The following is a 17,934-nucleotide window of genomic DNA, read 5'->3' as shown; positions in this document are numbered from 1 at the left end:
CCTCAGACACCCCTGCTGCCAGGCTACAGAGCTGCTGTTGCTGCTCCCCCAGAAGCCTGTCAGTTTCTGCCATTCTCTCCCCACCTCCCTTCTGCCCCCTGCTGCTGTCCTCACCAATCCGGGCACATATTGTCATCAGCATGTCCGTGACAGTTTTGGAGTCATCTACCATCACCGTTTTCACTGTCCCATCCAGCATGCGGATCTTCAGGGGCCGCTGCTTCTTCTTGTACTCCATGGTATCCTGCAGGCACAGCGGAGCACAGCTACAAGCAGTGCCACCAGTCCAGTGCAGGGCACCCGCATCCCACCGTCAGGCCAACAGCTACCCCCCTGCCTGGTGCAATTGTGGAGGTGACAGGGCGTGCTTCAGGGCACAATGCAAGGCAGCACGGCAGACACCTACACCATCTCCACGCTGTGAGCGAGACATCCAACCACAGAGCAAAGGATGCAGCTGGAAGGATGTGGGATGGTTACTTACCCCATTGCGAAGCATGTAGTAGTCCAGAGCCTTCCCAGCCTCCAGCCAGATTCCTTTCTTTGGGTCCTCATCCGAGAGGAAGAGCCCAAAATCATTGGCTGAAAAACAGGTAAAGTTTCTGACAGGGTAGTCCTGAGCAGCACAGGACCACCACGATGCCACTCTGTGCCCAGGGATATGCACTAGTGCATGAAGCTCAGCAGCCCTGTGAACACTGAAGCCTAAACCTAAGCAGTGGGAAACAAAGCTGGCATGCATGCTCTGAAGTTTTACCACAGTTATCTATGGAAAAAATCATCTGCAGCATGCCTACGCAATGTTGAACTTGGAACTGACAGACACAACAGAAGGAAGAGCTTGCAGTTGCGGCTGACAGCTCTCTGAGATCTCCAGTGCAATGTGTAGTAGTAGTGAAAATAAGGCAGTAAAATGCTGGAGATCACCAGGAAGGGTGCTGGGAGCTGGTCTATAAAATCCAGGCAATCCACACTTTGAGTACTCTCTATACTCTCTGGTAGAGTCTGCATCTTCTCAGTTTGAAAAGAACATCTCAGTACAGTTTGAAAAGATAAAGAGAGACAACTTTAACGATGGAATCTTGGTGTGAGGGACTAGAGCAGCTAGGACTCCTCTTTTTGCAGAAGAGGAGGCCAAAGGAGAACAGGCTCAAGGCTTACAAAGTTTCAGAGGTGGTGAGTAGATCTCATTCACCAAATCCTGCTCCCTCGGGGTAGAGTACCTGGCGAAAGGGCTGCTGCTAGAGCCTGGGCAGTGGCTCCCCAGCTTGGGCACAGAGGGACAAGCCTGTTTTCATGAAGCAAGAGGAGAGGACCACGCCTAACTTTGCCCTGGAAAGGTCCTTCTCCACCTCTGCAACAATCCTGCGCCGCAGGCTGTCTTGGTTGGCTATGTTTATAACTCGTCATCTTGTTGGCAGCTCTCTTTGGGGAGGGACAAATTCCTGAGCCGCCCTGCGCCTGCCTGGCTAACACTGCTGTTCGGATCCCACTGAACAGGGAGCAGAAAAATCATGAAAGCTTGCCATTTTATTTTGGAAGTTAAAAAAAAAAACAAACCAATAACAAAAACCCAAACTGTTTTCAAAGCAAATTCCAAGAGGATAAATCCAAAGCACTGAAAACTGAGCTACTTGCCCCAGATCCGTGGGTTGGGCGGGGAGAGGCACTTCCTGAGACAGAGTAAGACCAGAGCTGGAAACTTACACCGAAGCTCCCCCAGCCCAAAGGTGACAAAAAAACAGGGCAGCTCAAAAAGGGTGCCCATGTGTAAGGGGAGCAAAGACAAGTAAAAGCTGCAAGGAACACATAGGAAAAGAAAGGCTGTGAGCAACTGAAAAGGAATGCAGGAATAAGAAGCTCCCTTTAAGGCCTTCCCCTTGCTGCTTTTTTTATAAACAGGCTGGCTCACACCCAGAAGCAGGAAATGCAATGCTCCTTCCAACACCACTACAGTCCTGCATATCCAAAGACATCCAGTCCCTTGCTGAAGCTGAAAGCCATGGTCTGCTGGACTGCTGACCAGCCAGGCATGGTGTGAGAAGGCATTTCCTTTCAATCTCAAGGAATGTGCTGCTCCCAGATGTCGCTGTACCCCCCCTCCTCTTCCCACGACTCTTGACCTCCACTTTACTGTCTCTCCTCTGTGGCACAGCCACTTCCAAGGGTTGCAAGGACTCAGGAGAGCCCCTGAGGCAGCATCCCAGAGCTCCAACCCCCCAGCCATAGGAACATCAGTAGAGGCCACATCTGTGTAGGCGTGAGTCACATCATGAGCTCATGAGCAATAGGCTAAATTGTGAACCTAGCGGCAGCAAGAAAATACTGGAGTTGAGGCAGCCTAGAAAAGTAAAGGAGCACCAGCATGAGTCTGGCAGAGAGCTGCCAGTGAGAGACAGACCCAGTGGAGAGTATATATATTCCAAGAAAAAATTATCCCAATGAAAAATTAACTCCAATGGTTTATTAATGATTGCCATAACCCCTGCAACTGTTTAAACCCACGTAGCCTTAGCTAGTTGTGATGAATGCAAGTAGGACAGAAGAGCAAAGACAGAAAGGGCAGCGGACTCAAATTGCTTAAAGAGTTATTTCACTTCCAAATGTGGTTTCCTAACTTCCAAACACACAAATGCTCTTCTGGGATGTTGAGAAGAGAGTCTGAGAAGCTCAGACCCTTATGTTAACTGGACTAGAGGACTTGGACCCCACTCCCCCTGCCACATCACTTCTCTGGGAAAGTGCCAGAAAGAGAGGCCCAGACAGAAAAGAAAACGGAGACCAGTGAAATGCCAGGAGCGAAGCCAAGGCAGCCCTGGCATGGCAGCCAGTCCCACCATGGACTTACACTGTCCTATCTGTGCTTCGGGCACCCGCTCACGGATCATCCGGCAGGCGTCGTACACCATGGTGGAGGGCTCAAACTGCATCGTCTTCACCACATTGCCGATGCTGATCTTCAGCGAGAGGGCAACCATGGTGGCGGCTGGGCTGTCCCCACTCCTGCGTCACCTGCCAGAGGAGACAGACGGGTGAGCTCTAACTGCTGACCCCACCAGTGTGCAGTGTGCTTACTCCCTCTGCCTTCAGCAGCACCTGAAAGCCAGGACTCAGCTTCCAGTGGCAAGTAAGGGGTGCAGCCTGTGCCAGCAAGGCTGTGAGAGGTCTCTGGGACCAGCACTGGGACCCCTACTTCCTTGTCCTAAGGTCCTAAAGAAAATTTTACTTGCCTGTGGGTGTGACAGCAGCTAGTACCCCACAGAGATACTGCCAAGGAGAGGAAGTGAGCATAAGGGAGCACACTAGATAAGCTTTGAGAGCATGATGGAAGGGGTTATAATTAAACCTACCATGACACAGAAGCCACAAGAGGAAAACCAAGCTTTGACTCAGAGCTGGTGAGGTCCTGCTCCAGCTACCAGGACCCCTCATGTTGCTACCAGACTGTGCTGAGCTGGCAGCCTGAACACAGAGGGACAGAAAAGCCTGAAGCTGCACTGGGAGGCAAGATAAGGGCACCAGGCATTGAATTCACATATTAAATACAATTACCTAGGAAAAGCACCACTCACACCGTAGGAATGCTCATGATATCAGGGTCTATGGCAGGAGATACTGCACCAACCCAGGGCACAGGACAATGCACAGGAGGGCAAGGGACCACCCGTGGCAGATCTCACTGTATGGGCATACAAGAGCCACACCATGCCATCTGAAAAAGGACTCAAGCTGGGTCCAGCTTGAAGGATCAGCTGGAATTGGAAGATCATCAGGGCTGGAAGATCACCCACTCCAACCATCCATGTAGCACCACCACAGTAACCCCTAAATCACTAGATCATATCACCCAGCACCAGATCCAGCTGCCTTTTAAAGACCTCCAGGGATGGTGACTCCACCACCTCCCTCAGCAATCTATTCCAACGTCTCATCACCTTAACAGTGACATTTTTCTTTTTTCTGATATCTAATCTGAACCTTCCCTGTCTCAACTTAATGCTGTTTCCTCTTGTGCTCTCACTGCAGGCATGGCAGAAGAGACTGGCCCCCATCTCACTACAACCTCCTTTCAGGTAGTTGCAGAGTTCAGACTTAAAGGATTGCATAGAGCAGCTTCAGAGCAAGTGCCTCTCAACACAGCTCCAAATCATCAGCTTTAATAACACCTAATCAGAACTGCAATAGTTGTATTGCAGAGTAAAAGCTGAAAGAAGTAATGAAATTAAAAGGAGGTCATACATAAGCACCCCACTTCGCTGATGCAGTTTGGAAGAGCCCTTCTCTTTGTGTCTACCCACTGTGAAACAGCTTTCAGTGCTTTCCCAGGCTGCCAAACACCTCGGGGTCTCTACCAAGTCCCTTGCTCCTGCCCGACTGCTCCATGCCCTTCTCAGCATTCCCTATCCCTGTCTGGTCCCAACCCAATACTCTCTAGCAGTGACATGCCTTTTCCCCTCCCCGAGACCCTGCTCATACAGAGAGAGTCCCCAGCTCTGCTGACCCAGGCTGCCTTGTCCTTAAACTCCAGTGATGGGAAGATGCAAGAGCACTGGTGGGATGTACATCTGATTATTTTTTTAGATTGATTTGCTCCTACCAGACTTCCTATTATGGCTGTCAGGGAAAGCTGATCTTGTATCCTCAGTGTGGCCTGGGAAGGTTCTTGGGTAAAATGTGCTGGCAGCCTTCCTCACAGTGCAGCAGCACTTGGTGAGTCTGTGCATCCCTGCCTGGCACTGCCAGCTCCAGTACCCCTGGGAGGGGGTACACCAGTGCAGGCTGCTCCCAAACACAGACCTGAGCAGCCTAGGGGCAGGATCTGTGTCCAGTTTTGGCCAGGACCAAGTCAGAGAGCAGGGGCCCTGCTCCTGCAGAGCCATAAAGCCACGCTGGTGGTGCAGGGTGGGAGGCAGGGACCAAGGAGCGTGCCGCCTCCGCCAGCACATGGAGCGGCTCCAGCTCTGCATTCCTGAGCCGTTCTGCAATGTTTCTGCGGAGGCCCGTGGCCCCCACTGTCTCTGCTGCTGAGGAATGAAATGCACTTCAGCTCCAGAGTGAGGGAGCCCATCATCAGAGGGAAGGAGGTGGCAGAGGCACCCGCCTGTGCCATTGCCATCTATCCAGAAGCACTAGCAAAGCTGTGGAGCTGAACAAACGAGGAACACTCTGTCATGGAAAGGGTTTTCCAAGTATTTTATATGCAGGGCGGGCTGCTGTGGTCACCAGGCCAACTTCTCTACATCTAAAAATATTCTCAAGTTGAGCATAAAGCTGCTTTCCATCCCTCTGCCGGAAAAGGAGAACATGTCACTGACAAGACAAGGTCAGAGACTATGGAGGAAGGAGTGGAGGATGTCGGACAGTAGAGAGGAACTGAGAGGAGCCAGGACATCTGCCACTATTTCTGCATCTGCTTCTTGCCCTCACAAAACCACCCAAAACCAGGCACTGCACCAGAGGCACCCCTTAGCACACTCTTCACAGGGTGCTTTTCAAGACCCCATAAGAAGATGGCTGCTCAAGCCTTCCCCCTCCCAAATATTAAAAAAAATTACAGAGCTGTCACCCCAGGACAAGAGCTCAGCAGGGAAGATGCTGATAACATCAAGGAAGACCTCATAGAAAAGGGAGATGGTTCACTTCAATTTCCATATCCTATGGAAAGAGTCCAGGCTCTAGCAGCTGAACTTTGCTGACAGCAGTGTCTAAAGCAGAAACACTCTGCTGCAAAAGGACACCTCCTCAAACCGGGCTGAGGTTTGTCAGCAAATGTGGCAACCAATCACACAAGGTTTGCAAATCCACACCCTGGTGTGAGGGCATCAATGTAGAGCTCAGCCCCTACAGACCTCTCCCCTCCAGGAACCATGTGGAGAGAGAAAATCTGGAGTAAATGTAACAAACGAGACAGCGTGGGAGCCTGGCAGTGCAAACCAGAAAAAAGGAAAAGGACAGTGAAACTCAAGCTGTCCCCCTAAAGAAAAAATAACAAAAAACCTAAACAAATCAAGTCGCAGTGAACACGCAACAAATTTTTGCTGGCTAACCTCCAGAGAAACAAATGCACTCTCAGTCAAACCTACTCTCAATCACATTGTCAGCATGCAAAGTCAGATAAAGCACTGGAGCAGCTGGATTACACACTTCTGCATTTTATAGCAAGCTGTGTGCAACCCTTTTTGAACCATGGGCACGCTTCTGAACCAATCCCAAGATGATGAGGGAGTAACCTTGATGGGGTCCCACCACTTCCCCCAGGAGCTGTTGTGGCTTCCTCCATATCACCCCACGCAAGGTGAGCAAAACCAAGGCAAGGTGAGCAAAACCAAGACAGTGGTGAAGGCCTCCAGGCTCTGCCTGAGGGCAGGATCAGTGCAGGTAGGGCTGCGGGCAGACAGCAGTGTGTGACCCAAGAAACCACCGTGTCATTGCCAGGGACCACTGACACTGAGTTTTTAGTCACGTGATGGAATTGCTGTATTTTTGTCAGACGAGTTCACTGCTGACGTAAAGGTTACAGGGGAGCGTTTGTGCCTTAAAAGACAAAAAAAAGCAACCAAAATTAAACTGCAGACAGCCGGAACATTTGTGATGAGTTTCCAGAACAAGCTGCAAATCTTCAGATGCAACAGTTCTGCCATTTTTATTATGCTATCACTTAAGGGATACTCTGAAAGAAGCTTGGTCATAAGGTTTTCTCCTTTTTTTATGGCAGTACCAAATTTCATCTAGGAAAGGCCCTACAGCAGACCAGCCCTGGACTGGGAGCTGGCTGCAGGAAGCTTTATCAGCTGCAAACCATGCCAGTGTTGGGGTTTTCCACAGGCACAGCCCAGTCAGTACAGTCACTGGCACAGCCAGGAAGACACCAGGCCACCAAAATGCAATGCCTGCAGCAGTGGTTTGGCTGGCATGTCAGCATGTGTACTCCAGCACCATCAACAGGGTCAAAAATTAAGCTGGTAAGAAGCCAGACTAGGGTCTGGCTGTTCTCCTGCGTTCTCCAGCACGGGACCAGTATACACTGCCACAGCAGGCACTGAGGTAGACAAGGCTCAGCCCTGCACCAACGGGAAGATTGAGCCAGAAGTCTCAGCTGGTCACACACTGCTGAGACCATTCAGCCCAGTTCCTCTTTCCCAGCTGCATGTCCACGTCAGATGGGAGGACAGTTTCTTCCAGCTAAGGCTGGACTTGCTCCTGGAGAGCATGACTGGCTGTCAAGGCTAGACGCAGCATCCCTGTGATCACTCCACTGTTACCCATGGCTAGGACAGGAGCATTCTCTCACTCCTACAGGGAGGGCAGCCCTGCTCTGCATAGGAAATGGGCAGGGGCCAGGCAGCTGGGCTGGAGGATTACAGCGGCAGCCTGCCTGTCTGCTCACAGGCACCGAGCTGAAGAGCTCTGACCATTAACTCCCCCCATTTCACACACATCTCCCATCCTGTCTGCTCCTGCTGGGCATCTCCTGACCTCCAAAGGCAGGGAGCACAAATCATGGCACCTCTAGACTGCCCATGACAAAAGGCAGGCATGGGGGCCAGAGGGACTCCAGCCACAGCCTCTCCTACACCCTTAGCAAACTGGCCCTCTAGCACAAGATCCCAAAAGCAGGGATTGAGGTGCAGTGGATGCTGTCATAGCCTCTGGAAAGCACTGGGTGCTCTGATCCAGGCACCCACGCCTCCCACAACAAGCAACTTGCTCAGCATTGTGTTTCTGGACAGGCAGAAAAGTGAAAGAGAGATCGCATGGCTGCTTTTTGGGGTCATTTCACTCAGCAGCCAGCAAAACTCAGTTCTGAAAAGAAGGGCACCCCACAGGACCCTCTTCCCCTTTCTACAGCCTTCCCACTCCCCCTTCCCTAAATCTAATGGGATGTGTCACTTCGGGAAGCACCAGACTCCTGCTGCTGCCATTCAGCAAACAAACTGAGTAGCTTGGCTGGTGTTCCCCATGCATCATCACAGATTCACTTAGCACTTAGGGGGGTTTCACCCCATGACCTGGGGAGAGGCGAGTGGTCTGGACCCTTTACAGGGGAACTCACAGGTTTTGGCAAAACTAAAGATCCCAAAAATATGTGCCCTCCCCTTCTAAGCAGCGAGGCTCAGGGATAGAGAAGAGAGTAAACAATTATCGCTACCAAATATGGGTCTAACAGCCAGCGATGAAGCCACGGCAGAAGCATGTAGACATCCTGCCGGCAGATTCAAAGGGATGGGGAGCTTGCAGGGGCTCAGGCAGGATCCGGCAGGGAGCAGGCAGAGAATAGAGCACTGTTTCCCCCTGCTTGGTCCGGGACATGGTGGGGACCCCAGACCTTCTCCGATTAGGGCCAGTCCCACCCTGCATGGGAACCACCCCAGCGCCCCATCCCGGGTCCCGAGGCCAGTTGTTTGTCCTGGTGGGAAATATTGCGGTGACCTCCCCGGCTTCGGTGTAGCCATAGGAAGAGTTGTGCCCTCGTGTCCCCACCCAAAACCACGCAGCAGGACACAGACACCCTTGCCACTCGCTTTTCCCCACGTCCCGGCAGGGTGGGCGGGGTGCCGGGGGAAAAGCTGCGCCTGGCCTGCCTCAAAGGCTGCCCCACGGTCCACGGACTGCTGGCCACGGCCAGGCTTCTCCAGTTTGGTCCCCAAGGACCCCCGAGGTGGGCATGCTGGTCCGGGCCTGGCCGGGGCGGACCCCAGGCCCGGACCTGGGCAGGGCAAAGGCAGGGCCGGGGATAACGTGGCCGGGGATAACGTGGCCGCGCCAGCCCGTGCTGCCCCGGAGCCTCCGGTGGGCGTCGGTGTTCGGGTGGCGCCGGCCCCAGGGGCGATCTGGGCATGCACCAAACTCAGAATAAACCCCGGAAGCCCCCGGGTCACCGCAGCCCCGCGGACAAGCCCCGGCTGGAGCAGGGAAACCCGGTAACCGGGAAGCTGCTTCCTCCCTGCCTCCCCGCCATTTACCGGGTGGGGTGCGGGGCAGAGTCCCCAGGACATCCGTTTCCGGCAGCCCCCCGAGAGCCAGGGCGCTGCCGGTCCGCAGGACCCCACTCCGCAGCCCCCCCTCCCCGGTTACCGGGACACCGTACGTCCTCCGTCCCCCGTCCCCGTACCTTTGCGCGGGCAGGAGCAGCGCGGCGGCCCCGCGAAGCTGAGGGGAGCTGAGCGGGCGGCACCGCCCGCTTCCCGCCCCCCCGCCGCGCATGCGCCAGGACACGGCGCGCCGGCGGGTGACACGGCACGGCCCCGCACGGTGCCCCGGGGCTGCGCTCCACCCGGACGCCGCGCCACGGGTATCCCGCTCCCACGGACAGCGCTGCTCCGTACCCGCGCGGCCCGGCCCGACGCCCCGGGGCTGGGCACGGTTCCGCGCCCGCGCAGCGGGGCCGTACTCCGCCCGCTGCTCATACCGCACCCCCAGGGCGTGCGCCTGCCCAGGGACACCCCCGGAGCCCCGCATGACCCCGGACCCACCGCCCACCACCTCAACCCTGGGTGGGTTTTCTCCCATCCCCTCCTCTCTTATCCTTTCCCCGCCCGCCCCGCGCTCCCGCTGCCCGCGCGCGCTCCCGCCATCCACGCGCGCCCCCTCATCCCCAACCAATGGGCGACCGAGGCGTCAGCACGGGTGGGGCAAGGGCGGTGCGCGCGGGGCCCGCCGGGAGGCGGGGTGACGTCACCGCGGTGCGTTGGGAGCGGCCGAGCTGAGGTGAGGGCAGGGAGGGCGCTGGGCACGGTCGGGGGTCGGGGTTTGCTGCTCAGAGCGTCCAGGAGGTTCGGGGATCAGGGGATTCGGGGTCCGGGCGAGGCTGAGAGGGTCTGCTTGGTTCTTCCCGGGTGGGTGTCCCGGCCCCTGCGCTTCGGTCACCCCTCTGCCGCACCTGCTCCTCCTGTTCCCGTCCTGCCCGTGCTGCCTGCCCAGCGCACGCTCCCTCGGGGAATCTCCTCCGAGTCTGTGGAAGCCATGGGCCCTGGTATTGCCCGGGTTTGCCCAGCTCCTCTTCCTCTTGCTGCTCCATTTTCTGCTGACAGCGCTCCTTACAGTCAGCAGCCCAGTCTGGGGACTGCCCTGGTTCTCTGGTTTTGGGCGGGGTTTCAGGTGGTTTAGGTAGTATTCTATTTTTTCTGTTTTTTTGGTTTTTTTTTCCAGACTGTGACACTTGACAGCTAGATGTGAAAGCTTAGGAGTGCTGATGGAGAGGTGCGATGGATGCCTGTGCTCTGACAGCCTGAGCAGTGCCTTGTCTCAGGCATCGCCCACGAGCCGGCCGGGCTGATCCCGTGGGAGCCATGCGAGGCCACATCTCCTCAAGGACCGAGGCTCCTGGGCCATGTCTTGTCAGGACATAGCAGCAGCAGCCCGAGCTGGGACCAGACAAAGCTAAGGCTGCCACGGCCACAAGGTGCACAAGCGCCAGGGCAGCGTTTGGCTGCAAGTCTCTCACTCTGCCCTCTGTGTACCTGTGGCTGCCTCAAGCCCTGAGCTCTACTGCTCTTGTTCTGCCGGGCCCTGACCTCCCTGGCACCAGGGACAGCTCTCCAGGTCACTCCTCAGGGCTGAGAGACACTTTACCAGTGTCAGATCTCTACAGTGAGATAAGGAGCATTTTACTTTCAAACTAAAGGTATATTATGTGCTAGTGACATTCATATATATTCATCTATTTATTTATTGCAATATCCACCTATTTATTACAAGTGCAATAAACAGTACAGCATTTGACAGCTATCTGAATTACTAAGTCATCATTTTGGTTCGTCAAATCACTCATTAATTGTGCTTCAATGATCACTTAATCACCATCTGATTACCATTTTATTTCTGTTCAGTCATTGATAACTTAGAATTTGATCATCATTTAATCATTAACAGAATCCCTTTAGTTAAAACCTCAACAGTGACTGTTCTTAATTTTCCTGGGATGGGAAGCTCTCCCTGCTGGCTGCAGACCAGGGGGGTATGGTACCTTTGGGCTTCTGTGGAACAGCAGAATCCTGCATGCTTTCCTCACCATTAAGTCTAGGGTTGTTTCAGTTTTCCTCTCTTTCCTGCAGCTTTTACACTGTGGGTGGAGCATGGCTCCTGTGGCTGGTAACCTTGTGGGGAAACTACTGTATTGTTGTCACTGGTGACACTATAATAGCCTGGATGGAGAAGTACTTGTGAACTGGTCATGCCTGCTATTGACATTTCATGGGAATACTTTGTCTGTAGGGTCTGAGGGACACCTTAAAACAAGGCTGATGTCTCCCATTGTGCCTGTGCTCACTTAGGGTGTCCTTTTCAGATGTCATGCCCAGAGGAACTGGATGCCCTGGCAGATATGGATCTGCTTGACTTTCTCCTGAAGGATGATGCTCCCTGCCCTGAAATCCCAGGAGAGCAGAATGGTCTGCTGGAAGACTGGGGCCTGCCAATGCCTGAGGTGAGTTCTTTGTGAGGAATTGCTGCTGAGCTGATGTTTAGGAGGTTTGTCTCCCTGCTGAGTAAAAGCTGTTCCTCTGCAGCTCCTGGACAAGGAGATGGATGACTTCATCAGCTCACTGCTGAGGCCTTTAGAAGATGAACCAGACAGGCTCAGTTATTTGCCTGCCAACAATGACAGCAGCATTTCTGAGGATCAGCATCTGTCCCATAGCAATTTTGCCAGCCAAGACATTGTGCAGGTTGATCATAACTACTCCCTTCACCAGGACTGGCCTGCACTGGAAAGTGTAAGGTCTGATATAGCAGAAGGAGATGTCACCATTGAGCTAGGTGAGTGATGCGTATGGACTCTTTCTGCCCTGGCTACAGGCGGAAAAGAGAAAAGCAGTCCCATATTGATTTGTTTTGGTGGGTGTCCAGTGATGAAGAGAGCCAAGAGTAGAGGCTTTCTGCTGCTGTAAAATTGCTGTTTCATGCTACTCAGAACTGGCTGGTCAGGTGCTACTTCACTGAGCCCCAGCATTTGACTTGTCTTTCGTTCTCCAGGGGCATGGGTTGGTGTGGAAGGCACAAGCAAGGCACTGGAACAGAGCACCAGTTCCCCTATTGCTGTTGCTGTGGAAGATGAACCCCAGCTTGTGCCTGGAGCCATTGTACAGGTACAGCCTCCCATGCCTATGGACCCCAGCCATTGCTTCTGCTCACATCTCCCCTTCTCTTCTGACTTGCTTCCTGTGAGGGATATCTCTAAGGGAAAGCATGACACTGCTTTGGGAGAGCTGATTCCAGTTCTTTGTGTTTGCTACATGGCCTCTTGCACCTGGGGTGGACTCCCTGTATTTTGCATTCTGAGTGGTATATTTTTGCTGTTTTCTAGTCTGACTTCCCAGAGCTGGTCCTGACTGAGGAGGAGAAGCAGCTCCTGGAGAAAGAAGGTGTTACATTACCAACCTGTCTGCCACTGACCAAAGTGAGTCCTCACTAGAACCAAGCAGATCACTCAAATGTGTCCAGTAGTGTACTTGAAACTACAGGACAGTGCCTTGATGAGAATATTGTTGGCCAGGTGCTGTGTTCAGGGCAGTGTTCATCTGGGCTTGGTGTCCTTTTCCTCCTTTTGAGTCCAGGGTGTTGTCCATGTGCAGAGCAGCTTCTGTCTGCTGTCAGTCTCCCTACTCATGGTTGTTTGCAGGAGGCAGTTACACCACAAGTGCCTCCAGCTATTTTTTTCCTGCTTCCCTTTTCCTTTCCGGCTTGTGAGCCGTGTGCTTTTCACTTCCCTTAGGTATGCCTTACTTTTGCTACGTCATGGAAGCTGCTGACTGCATCAGCAGGCCTGGGTTTGCCTTGCAGTTTATTCAGTGTTGTGGGAAGGACCTCTCAGGCTGGGCACTGAGATGTCTGCACAGTCTGAGAGGGTGGGATTGTCAACACCCTGAGATTGCTATTAATGAAATGATCCTTGCAGGCTGAAGAGCGAGTTCTGAGGAAAGTGCGTCGTAAGATTCGGAACAAACAAGCAGCTCAGGATAGTCGTCGCCGGAGGAAGAACTATGTGGATGGCCTGGAAAACAGGTATGATCACAGCAGTGTCATCCAACGCTGAGGGGACCCGTTTGTTCTTTTAGGAGTCCTTGGCAGAATGATGGCACTAAATTGTAATTTTAATCAGAACTTCATTTTCCTATCATGTTACAATTACTAACAGCAAGGATTTATGATTAGATTTGCACAGTTTTTCTACAAGCAGAATCAATGTAGTACAGTCTATAAGCAGTGTAGTACAGGATTTATTATACAACTTAACTTACAATTTCTAATGACTTGCATTCTAATACACCTTAACTTACAATTTCTAGTCACATGTGCCCTCTGCAGATTGGATCAGATCTTAATAGACAGTTCTGTGTATTAATATAATGATCATAACATAGATTCAGAAATCATACAAAGGGTGCTAGTCTCTCCTTCTGTCATGGGAGGAAGCAGGCAATGGTAGATGTGTCCCTGAGCAAGGGGATGAGCTGTCCAGCAGAAATTCCACTCCCAAGGTGTCCCTTAGGACTTTCTAATTGCTTGATATTGTGGACAGTGCACTCTGTGCTGTTGTGCTTCCCTGTTCTGTGATAGGTCTGTCAGCAACACAGAGCTGGCTGTGTGTCTGCAAACTTCAAGGCCAGTAGGGGAAGGGCCTGGTGCCCAGGGAATTTCAGGCTGGTATGGAGGAGAAAAAGAAATCTGTTTGTTTTAGTACTTGGTGCACAGGACCTTCAGTGCCTGATAACAATGGGAAGGGAATGAATACATGACCTGGTGGGTCACAGAATGGCTTCTTCCCTCCTGCATGGCCTTAGTTGTGCTGACCACATTTCCAGGTCTGGGAATGGGGGTGCCTGTCACGAGCTGCTGTGCTGTTTGGCTGCTGGCTCATGCCACCCTGAGCAGAAAGTGAGGCTAGCCCTGTGGGGCAACAGCTCTCTACAGAGGGTTTGGAACATCAGGGTAAAGCCTGCCGGTGCTGTTGTGTGTGGAGATGGCTCAGAGCTTGCTCTGATTAAGCCAGATAGCCAATCTGCTGGGTTGAATGTGTGTTCCAGGTCAGGCTAGTTAGTCATACAGCCTACTGTCACCGATCTACAGGGCTGGTGTGCCACTAGGAGTGAGCATCCATAGGGGTTAGTCAACTGCTTCCCTGCAGGACTGGCACAACTTCATGCCTCCCCATATCTGGGCTTTCCTGTAGGTGGTACCAGGTGGACCTCAGGACCAATTTTATATGCCCCAGCCTCGCAAAGGTAGTGACTGCTGTGAAGTCTCTACTGTTGACCAACAAAATCTCTCTGTTTTTCCAATTGCCTCTTGTCCTTCCTGGGAAGGGTGGCAGCCTGCACAGCTGAAAACCATGAACTGGAGAAGAAGGTGCAGCAGCTGCAGAAGCAGAACATGTAAGTTGTTTGTCTTGTTGGGTTTGGCAGGAGTTGTGGTGGGGAAGGCTCTTCCTCTTCTCAGGACTGAGGTCTGTCCCTGGCTACAGAGGGTGGAGGGAAGTCTGCAGCTCTAGGTCCCGCTGCTATGCTAACCTGCATTTCCTGTTTTCCTGCAGGTCACTGCTCAGGCAGTTGCAAAAACTGCAGGCCTTGGTGAGACAGTCGGCCCCCAAAACTACCAGAAGAACAACCTGTACCATGGTAAGTGGCTTTGGCCCCAGTGTCTGTGGAGGAGTCACTGCTGTCCTCACAAGTTTGGAAGAGAGGCATTTAGTGATGCTTGTCCACATCCGCTGAGATCTGTGCTGATCTTTCTGTTTCCAGATCGTGGTTCTTTCTTTCTGCCTCGTTCTGTCCCCCAGCATCCACTTGCCCAGGAGTGCAGAGCCACAGCAGGAGCTCAAGGGTGAGTGCCCAGGTTGTGGCTAAGGTGCCCAGGTTGGAGCTTAGGTCTGGTTCCTGGTGAAGCACTGCACCTTCCCCAGAGACAGCCTGAACTCAGGAGCATTTCCAACTCAGCATCCCCTTGCCTGGGGTGACCACTAGGTTTGGCTTGCTGTCTCGCCCCAGCTCTGGACTCCTCCTCAGCCCTGTTGCAGAGACCTGCCTGGAAGCAGGGCCCTGTGCCAGGGGCGGTGCAAGGACAGGAGAGTTCCGGTCCCTCTTGGAGCACAAACTGTGCTTGTGCCTGGCAGCTGTGCAGCATCCTCTCCCCGCCTCCCCTGGGAAGAGGAAGTTCTGGTTAAACAGTTTGTCCTCTCTCCTGGGCTCTGTGGTGGCTCCATGCTCAGCACAGGAGGGTGGGAGGCTGGAAATGACAGAGTTGGCTCTACCTCTCTTACAGTGCTGTCACGGCAGATCCGCGAGTTTCCGAGCCACGGAGCGCCTGATGTGCAGCATGACACTGAGCTGGAGGGCTTCAGCCCAGAGCCTGGAGACCCCTTGCTGTCGGTCAACCTCAGTCAGTCATGGGAAGAGGGACAGAGTCCACTTAACTCCGATCCCAGATCTTTCAACAGCAACTCATCCTCTGACCCTCCGCCAGCAGCAGGCTCCGAGCCAGGCCCGCCCCAGAGTGACCCTTTGCCAGCAGCCGTGCTGGTGCCATGGAAATCCAAGGGTCAGGAGTGGGTGGAACACCCTGACAGAGTTCTCATCCAGCAGCACCATGCCAATGAGATGTGATCAATGCTGCATCCTGCTCCTTGGGATGATACTGGGCATCCCGTGGGGCAGGGACAGAGCTGCACTAACAGATTATCTATCCAAGCAGTTTCTTCTGAGTACTCTCCTGATCGCCAGCAACTCAGAGGGTTCACCAGGGAGGAATCGTTCTGACATTTTTATCAGGCTCCATCTGAGATGGGACAGGAAATTCTGAGAATTCACTGTAGCGGCTCGTGGGGCTTGCAGCCCAGAGTGCACCCGGTGGCTTGTGGGGATGGGCTGTGGCAGGGAGGGTGGCGGCAGCTGGGCTGAGGTGCCAGTACTTGGTCTGACTGGATGCAGTTGGTGGTGGAGGCCACTGCCCTGCTTCTTCACTGCCCAGCTGGAGATGAACAGGCACTTCTGAGTCTGTGTTGTGGCCCCAAACACATGTCCCATGTCACTGCCCCTTAATCCTGCAGTACTGTGTGATTTCTAGGTGTGAGGGAGCAAGTTGACCTTCAGTGCTCCTACAGGAGTAATCCTGCCTGCTGCTGCGACAGACCCAGCATGTCGCCTGTTCCTGCTAGCTTTTGAGCCATGGCCACAGCTCCCAGCCTGGCTAGAGAAGGTAATGTGGAGTCCTTCCTGAGCCTTGTGTGCTGTTTGCCTACTGTAAAAGGGCTGAGCCTTTCATCTCCTGCAGGCTTCTGGGCTTCAGGGAGCAGGCATGCTGTGAACCAGACTGCTGAGGCAGCATGTTCAGAGAGCAGCAGAGCTGCTAACTCTTCTGAAGGCTTTCCTGCCCACAGGACAGTTTCAAAGCCATGTCCTTGTGTGCCAAGCCTTGCTGTGCTGGCTGGTGATGCAGTCAATGGTTCTGGGCTAAACAGAAACACTTTGAGCTGGTGAGCAATGTCTTTGCCAGAGTGCAGCTTAGTGGTACTTGTAGAGATCTCCTTGTCCTACTGCAGGATATTCCATGTAGTCATATATAATGGTTTGGGTTGGAAATGTCCTCTAAAAATCATCTAGTCCAGTTCCCTTGCAATGAGTAGGGATAGCATCAATTTGGATCAGAATAATAATGAATAGCTTCCTTATTAATAGAGTCCAAATAAATATTAATGGTGTATGACTGTGTCCTCTGGTTGTTTTGGCAAGGTGCTGGGCTGCTGGGTGAAAGCTGGGGGCTGTACCTGGGGCTGGGAGCCTTGTGGGTGAAATCCAGAGCAGGCTCGGTGGCAGTCCCTTTCAGATGCATGCAGGGGAAGTCCGCGAGGCTCTGGCTGTGCAGAGGGGCTTGTTGAGGCACAGCATGGGTTTGCAGGGCTCCTGCTCTGCTCTCACCCCTCTTCAAGGTGCAAAAGCACTCTTGGAGAAGAGTGTATGTGGTGAGCACCCAGCACCCACCACGCACACACCAGCCCCCAGTGCTGCGGAAGCGAGCAGCTTCCCCCGGAGGAAGCGCGAGGAGTTGGTGTCAGCCTCCACTGCTGCTTTCGTAATGGGGAACTGCACAATTGCAGGAAGTGGAGCTGAGCCAGGGTGCTGCAACAGCCACCGGGTGGGCCTTGCCTGCTGTGAAATTGCTAAATTCAGGCTTGTCCCCAGGTCTGGTTAGGTTCATTGGGTCCACAGGAGGTGCTGGCAGACCCTGAGCTCAGGCTGCAGAGCCCATTGTAGGGTTTTGAGGCACAGCAGCTCAGCAAGACAATGGGTGCAGGAAGCTTCACGCTTGCATCCCACCCAGGGAACAAAAACAAGGAATGAGACAACATTGTGGCCGGAAAGGAGACAGCCAAGGAGAGCCTCACACAGGGCTTCTGCTTCAGGACAGGTAGCAGCATGCTCCCAACAGGGCTGGGTCACAGCTCTACCTTGGCCAGGACTGACAGCCCTTGAGCATCACCAGGGAACCACTGGAACTCTTTCCCCAGGAGGTATGCATGGCATCAGGAAGGTCTAGGACCCCATCTACACTTTCGTTTCATTTTTTTGAAGTTTGAGGCCAGGGTACCTAATGTCCTGTTCCCAGTCTTTCATTTTTTGCAGTTGAGGGTCGGTGTGTGTAACGGCTGTTCCCCCTTTAGTTTCATTTCTTGCAGTTCAAGGCCAGAGTGGATGGTGTCACAGATGTTACATGGTGTCCTTGATCCAGCACTAATCAATATTCAATGAGCCATGTGAAATAATACATGGTGGTGTTACCAGGAAAGCTGGGAGCAGCCACATGAGCTGGTGTTTGCCTGGGTATGATGGGGTCAGTATTGCTCTTTGTAGCAGTCTGGCTTGCTTGGCCAGATGTCAGGAAGGGAAATAACTCTGGGAACGCAGGCTGGGAGCCAGGGGCTTGGAGTTTTGGGCAAGGTTG

General features: G+C 53.3%; 2 protein-coding genes across 5 annotated transcripts in view; one reads left to right on the top strand and one right to left on the bottom strand.

The window, feature by feature from the left end:
• The window catches only part of TLN1 (talin 1), a 34,568-nt gene extending 25,362 nt beyond the window's left edge, over positions 1-9,206 (bottom strand). The window contains exons 1-4 of one of the 3 annotated variants that reach the window (XM_015653519.3): positions 9,113-9,206; positions 2,849-3,012; positions 485-582; positions 115-244 (exon numbers count right to left, since the gene is read on the bottom strand). In XM_015653519.3, coding sequence (XP_015509005.1) covers positions 115-244; positions 485-582; positions 2,849-2,978 — 358 coding nt within the window. In that variant the 5' untranslated portion in view covers positions 2,979-3,012; positions 9,113-9,206. Of the gene's footprint in view, positions 1-114; positions 245-484; positions 583-2,848; positions 3,013-3,096; positions 3,221-9,112 lie in introns of those variants that run through there. The other 2 variants (XM_019005288.2, XM_033520260.1) reach the window with 2 other exon arrangements.
• A 406-nt stretch (positions 9,207-9,612) lies between these two features.
• Positions 9,613-16,695, top strand: CREB3 (cAMP responsive element binding protein 3). 2 transcript variants are annotated; one of them, XM_015653524.2, is made up of 11 exons: positions 9,613-9,708; positions 10,150-10,402; positions 11,288-11,425; positions 11,508-11,757; positions 11,974-12,086; positions 12,305-12,397; positions 12,896-13,002; positions 14,304-14,372; positions 14,531-14,615; positions 14,739-14,820; positions 15,259-16,695. In XM_015653524.2, the coding sequence occupies exons 3-11, from the start codon at positions 11,288-11,290 to the stop codon at positions 15,597-15,599; spliced, it is 1,278 nt and encodes a 425-aa protein (XP_015509010.1). In that variant the 5' UTR covers positions 9,613-9,708; positions 10,150-10,402; the 3' UTR covers positions 15,600-16,695. The 2 variants fall into 2 exon arrangements, with proteins under 2 accessions (XP_015509010.1, XP_015509007.1); XM_015653521.2 differs by having other exon boundaries at positions 10,150-10,624.
• Positions 16,696-17,934: the final 1,239 nt, after the last annotated feature.

This window comes from Parus major, chromosome Z (assembly GCF_001522545.3).
Source record: "Parus major isolate Abel chromosome Z, Parus_major1.1, whole genome shotgun sequence".
Lineage (NCBI taxonomy): Eukaryota > Metazoa > Chordata > Aves > Passeriformes > Paridae > Parus > Parus major.
The sequence above is the reverse complement of the archived record's forward strand: the minus strand, read 5'-3'. Positions and strand labels throughout refer to the sequence as shown.

Excerpts from the sequence above, each read along its gene's own strand:
- CREB3 (XM_015653524.2), top strand. The coding sequence starts at position 11,288 with ATGTCATGCCCAGAGGAACTGGATGCCCTGGCAGATATGGATCTGCTT. Across the intron at positions 13,003-14,303 it reads GTGGATGGCCTGGAAAACAG|GGTGGCAGCCTGCACAGCTG; the intron begins GTATGATCACAG and ends CTTCCTGGGAAG. Across the intron at positions 14,821-15,258 it reads GCCACAGCAGGAGCTCAAGG|TGCTGTCACGGCAGATCCGC; the intron begins GTGAGTGCCCAG and ends CCTCTCTTACAG.